Raw genomic sequence first — 6298 nt, 5'->3', positions numbered from 1 at the left:
CTACATTCGCAGACGTTTTGTAGATGGCTCTGCATCTAAACACAGTTATAGAAGTAAAGCCCTAACTTCCTCTTTTTCGGCACAGAGTGCAGAACTAACGGCTATCATACGTGCATGCTGCGCAAAGGTCAATATATATATATTCACACTGACAGTCAATATGCGTTGCACGCCACAAAAGGTAATTCAGAGGTTACTAAAGGCAATAACTTCGCAGGCCAAGCCACAAAGACGGCCGCACAGCAACCAATATGAACTTTAATGTCTGAAACTTCACAGCTAATACCACTTGATGTACTTAGAGATGAATAGGAAGCCACTCCTATAGCAGAGCAAAAGAAATGGCTAAAGTGTGGAGCACGGCTACAAAATTGCTACACAAGACAGCAGCATTAGTGACAAATAGCTTAAAGCATTTGTCAAGGGGTGGAATGATGAGTATCCTCCCCAAACACTTCTATACTCAAAATTTTGAAGCTTCAGCACAAGAGTTTATCAGAACATGCATGATTTGCCAGAAACATATTGCACAGGGAAACCTCAGGCCTAAAAGAGGCTTTTCCCCAACACCACCGCACCCATTTCACACAATCCACATGGATTTTATTGAACTGAACGGATGTCAAACATCAAAATACGCTCTAGTAATTGTGGATGTGTTCTCAAAATGGCCAGAAATCTATCCAGTAAAAAGAGCAGATGTAATCTCAGTAGCAAAATGTTTATGCAACCATTTTATTCCTACTTACGGCATTCCTACTCTGATAAAATCAGACAAAGGCCTGAGTGTTTGGGCCTGGTGAAGATGTGGATGCGACTAACCCAGGGTTCGCAAAAGCTCACACCCTTTGAAATCGTTCATGGGAGGCAATTTCCGCTGCCTCTCACTAGTGAGCCTATTAATAAGTCTATAAGAGAAACCACCCTAGCAGAGTGGATGACTAAACTATTTGAGAATAAAGAAATTGTGCTAAACAATAAACTGCCGGATGATACCTCTCCAGTTTCTTGCAGGTTGCAACCAGGTGATTGGATCCTGATCAAAGTACTCCAGAGAAAGAATTGGAATTCACCAAGGTGGGAAGGCCCATATCAGGTCTTACTCAGCACACCGACTGCCTGCAAAATAGCAGAAAGACCATCTTGGATCCACCAAAGCCACTGCAAAAAAGTGAGTGACAACACAAGCATAGACGCCGGTTCCCCCGACTCCTAGGTGTTCTCCTGGTGGAGGAAAGGGCTGTTTGGGTATATCCTGCCCTTTTGTCTTCTCGCCAGTGGTCTACTCACCTGGAGCCCGGGTGTGCCTGGTCATAATGAAGAACCTTGTCCTCATAATGACTGGCATTGCGCTCCTAGTGAGCCTACTGATACTCACCTGGAGAGACAAGGACCCACAGCACCACCTGCAGAAGAAATGGTCGTATGACAACTTATACCTAAAGGATATGGATAAAGAGCATAACCACCCCTGGCTGAACAATGCCTGGTACCGGTACGTCTACAACCGAGTACATACAGAAGACAACCACACTGGCTGCTACGTCTGTTCACACCTCCCAACAACAGCAATGCAAGCCACCCTGTATGGAAAATCACCCAGCCTTTCCGAAGCCCTATGTACATTCTACAAAGCCACCAGCGGAACATTTTCCCCCGAAGACATCTTCGCCTTCAAGCTTGAGTTAAAAAGACAAGTCACAAAAATTGACCTGCGACGGTGTAAAGGAACACTGATCAACTATAAACCTAATGAGGTAGTATCTTGTGCGCCAGAGGTCTCAGACTGGAACTACAGCTGTGATGACCAATACTGGGTACACCTGAATGCGACCAATGACAAGGGAAAATCTTTCAACGTCAGGAGGGAACCAGGAATACAACATCCAATGTGTTTCACCTTCGCATACGGCAACAGAAAGCTGGGGATGAACCAGAACTGCTCCCAGACTTTCCGGATGCCGCAGGACAGAAAGGCACGGATAAGCTTCCTGAATGGCACATATTGGGTGCAGGGTACAGCTTGGGCATGTGGCTCAAAGACATACTTCACCATCCCACCCAACAGCACCGGACTCTGCGCCCCAATTTTAGTGTCAGACCACACGTTCAGAATATTCCATCAGGACCAACCAAGACGCAAGAGGAGCACTGATGACGTGCAACCTCATGATCCAATCTGGGGCAGTGATGTGCCAGCGGAGTTCAAGTTGTGGACCACCGGACAGAAAGTCCTGCACTCACTTTTCCCATGGATCGGGAATGGAAAAAACATGCTAAGGATCGAGACTCTTGACTACAGATTTGGACTTTTCCTGAACAGCTCAACATGGATAAAACAAGGCTCAGAATGAGGAAATCGACGCGATCAGAATAGTGGTCATGCAACACAGAGTCGCCCTGGACATGATTCTCGCTGAGAGAGGGGGCCTCTGTGTCTTATTCAACACCACTTGCTGCACCTAGATTCCAGATAACGTGCATTCCTTGACCATGACCACCGCCCTGGAGAAGTTACGACAACTGAGTAATGCACAGCAACAAGACTGTCATGAACACAGAGGACTGGCTGACCTGGCTACTGAGCGGCGGCTGGACGACCCTCGTGATCAAAGGACTTGTCTTGATAGGAGTTCTTCTTTTATTGCTTTGCATGTTCTCTACATGCATTCTACCCTGTATCAGATCAATGATTGGCAAGATGGTACAGGCCACAGTAATCACCTATGTTGGACTGCCACAAGAAGATGAACCGGACGAAGAAGATTTAGTATAGGAACACACACACTCACACATACTGAATGATGCTACAATTGAAAATGTTATAAGCAAGTGATTGTTAGCTGATAATAAAGTATGATTGAAGTGGTGAAATACGGTAACAACAGGGAGGAATGTTAGGGAGTTTTTATTGTTTTATTTGCTTATGCTTCAAAAGTTATGTTATACATATTTCACCAGACACAGTTTTCTGTAGAAACAGGAAGCTGACCCTGTGACACTGACAAGAGACCAGCACAGAAATACATATCCGCAGAGGTTGACTTGCATTATATTATTCTTAGAAATTGACCTGCAACACACATACTCTGTGACACACACACACACACACACAGCTTGCATGCAGACAGACATCAGGACCTGCGTGACAGGAAATGTGATTATATTTGCATATTGACGATGTAACCTATAAAAATAAACGAATACTGCAGTTCGGTGTGATTTGCTCTGAGCTTTTCACCCGTGCAGCACGTTAACCTACACAAGTGTCTCATTGTTGTTTATTCACCTGACTGTTTGTTAACTGTAAATCTCTGACACAGAGTCATCTAGTTACCCACTCTGGAATTAAGGCATACAGCTGTGACATCTGTGGAAAAACTTTCAGCCGGAGAGGGAGCCGAAATACACACCTACGCATTCACACCAGACATGATGTGTACTGCTGTGAACAGTGTGGCAAAGAGTTTACAACAGACGCACAGTTACAACGACACGTTTACCCACACTGAGGAGAGACCTTATCAATGTGACCTGTGTGAGAAGACTTTTAAATCTCCACATCACCTGAGACAACACCAACAGATCCACACCAGAAAGAGACTCTACAAGTGCAGCTACTGTGAGGTATGTATTTATATTGTTATCTTGTCATTTTAGCCTGACTGTTTGGAACAACTCTGCTCATTAAACTGTGTTAGCATGTTAGCAATTCTACTGCATGGAAAAGCAGCTCTGAGTGATTATTCAGATTTTCCTTTCAGTTATCATTTTAGTATTACTGTAGTATTATGGTGGTAGTATTGTAGTTATTGCAGCCCAGTAAACTGAGTGTGTTAACTGAAACAGTCAAATGTAATTGGACGTCTGCAGAGAAGCTCTTTATTTCAGGCGACGGTCAGGATACAAATGTTGAAGGACTGACTTACACTGTCTTTGTGTCTTTGTTTAGAAGCAGAGCGACACAGATGGATCCAGTTCTCAACCCTGTCATCACTGTGGTGGTGGGAAAGACTTTCATTGTGACCTCTGTGGAAAAACTTTCAGTCAGCAAAAGACCCTAAAAGTACATCAACATAGACACACTGGAGACAAACTGAAATACTGCAAAGAATGTGGGAGAAGCTTCACCACATCACATCACTTAAAACAACATGAACTTATTCACAGTGGGGTTAAAAAGCACCTCTGTGATCAGTGTGGGTCATCCTTCACCACTGCAAGGGACCTTAAATCACACAAACGAGTCCACACAGGAGAGAAACCACACAAGTGCAGACACTGTGAGAGAAGCTTCTCACAGTCAGGTAGTCGTAACAGTCATGAACGTACACACATGGAAGGAAACTACAGCTGTGACCAGTGTGACAAGAGCTTCAGGAATCTCAGTTCATACTCTGCACACAAACGATCCCACGTTACTAATAAACTGTTTCACTGTTACCAATGTGCCCAAACATTCACCTCATTGTCTGCTCTGTGCAAACATCAGCGCGATCACTCAGGGCTGAAATCACTCCCATCACTGGATCACAGTGAATCTGAAGACACAGAAAGATCCTCTGGTTTCTGTGTCAGACTCAAAAAGCTTGAGATCAGGCTCCACAGAGTTCAGATAGAATCATTTAAACTTGTGTTGAACTGAACTGGTTGCTGGGATGAACTTCTACATAATACAGATCTACATGGGATCTTCTTTTCTGTTTTTTACTGAGTCAGTTTTGTCCTTTTTTCTCTGTCCTGGTTTTGCTCGTCTGTAAATGATTGAAACTCAGTCAAATAGTTCATTGTTCTCCAGCAAAACGTTTTAGAAACTCATGTTTAACCTTTGAAACTCTGACATGTTTTAGCACACAAGGCTTCATCGGGGAGTTCACTCATGATTGGACCATGAGAACAAAGGTTTTTAGTTCTTTCAAAGAGAGTCTTGGAGATGCTTGATGTTTCTGTTTTTCTGAAACCACCTGAAAGAAAAACTATTTTTCTTGCTTTATGTAGTGTGGAAGTTTTTAATGTTTCTTCATCTGTGATGTTCTTGAATGTGTTCACGTGAAGATGGTATAAATAAACTGTCCTTTCAGCTTTAGCTCCTAATTTATTCATTATTTATGGATGTAGCACAGCAGCCGTCTCTTGATTAACACATGGAGGGCTCGGGATCTGATGGTGTCGTCTCCCTAATTTGCCCACTCAGTAAATCTCACTCATGGCCAAGAAATTGAAATAAACCTTGTTTCCCTGCTGGATAGTGATCCACTGTAACTCTGCTCCTCCTTCCTGTTTAGGATTTCTGTGGCTGAAGTAAAATTCCCTCCATCCATCACTTATCCCAGCTAACCCAAAGTGAAATAAAGTTTTGCTCATCTTAAAAAAGCATTACAATAATGGGCATTACCAATGCAAACTGAATGATACAGAAGGTGAAAGAAGAGACTTTGATCAGTTAATAAAGCTCATGATCTGGATTCATTGTGGCTGCTACACAGATACTTCTGGGTCACTTCTCTCAGTTAGGAACCTTCCTCACCAAACTGACTGTTGGACCACACCCCTGGTTTCATGAGAAATTGTTTCAGCCATGATTTCTCTTCCTGTATTTCAGAGTAAAGACTGAAGTGACAAATGGAAGCATGTTTAAAAACACAATGTGAGAGAGACGTTGAGGTCCTTAGAAGTTACCCTGGGTTTTTCTGTCACCCTGCTAGATGTTACACACCTTGTTATTGGACTGATTTCTACTGCTGGACTACTCCTGCGGAGAGTAACAATACTCTTACTAATTAGCTCCCTTTCACACCTTTGGGGATATTTATTTTTGTGTTTGCAGCGCTGTGAGCCAGTACAGCGAGAGAAAAATCTGCAACAGCGACGAGCCGAATGCTTACGTGAATCGCAGCAGCTGCACGTGTGCTACGCTGAATTAGAGGATATCTTTGCTCTGGATTTATATTTATACTTTTTCATTTCTATATGATTCTTCTTGCATCTAAACAAAGATGATTCAATTTGCTAAATGTTGATGGCTCTTCGTGCTCAGGTGTAAATGAGACGTAATATTTGCTCTTGGTTTGGTTCTCCTGTACAGAACCTTGCAGTACAACAGAAACCTAAAAACTTTATTTGTAGTTGTTATTCTTAGTTGTTCTGCTGCCTAAATACCACAGGGTCTGATTATGAAGTTATTGAGCTGCACATACTTTACGACCTGCTTAAGTTCGAGGTCACAGCGTCTGTAGAGCCGCTGGAACATAATGAAGTCTACAAGGTTAAAGTTTTCTCTTCAGTTATTGTTCTTTCT

The 6298-nt window shown here is 43.0% G+C and overlaps 1 protein-coding gene across 1 annotated transcript; it reads left to right on the top strand.

The window, feature by feature from the left end:
- Positions 1–1316: 1316 nt before the first annotated feature.
- LOC146615530 (uncharacterized) lies at positions 1317–2354 on the top strand. Its single transcript, XM_085374873.1, has one exon. It carries the CDS (start codon positions 1317–1319, stop codon positions 2352–2354), a length of 1038 nt encoding a protein of 345 aa, XP_085230999.1.
- The last annotated feature ends 3944 nt before the right edge of the window (positions 2355–6298 follow it).

Source organism: Diplotaxodon limnothrissa, linkage group LG16 (genome assembly GCF_057381915.1).
Source record: "Diplotaxodon limnothrissa isolate DT_005_m linkage group LG16, D_limnothrissa_male_GT1.1, whole genome shotgun sequence".
In the NCBI taxonomy this organism is placed as follows: Eukaryota; Metazoa; Chordata; class Actinopteri; order Cichliformes; family Cichlidae; genus Diplotaxodon; species Diplotaxodon limnothrissa.
Note: the sequence above shows the minus strand (reverse complement) of the source record. Positions and strands in the feature narration are given on the sequence as shown.

What these genes read in the sequence shown, in the direction of transcription:
- LOC146615530 (XM_085374873.1), top strand. Translation starts at nt 1,317, where the DNA reads ATGAAGAACCTTGTCCTCATAATGACTGGCATTGCGCTCCTAGTGAGC.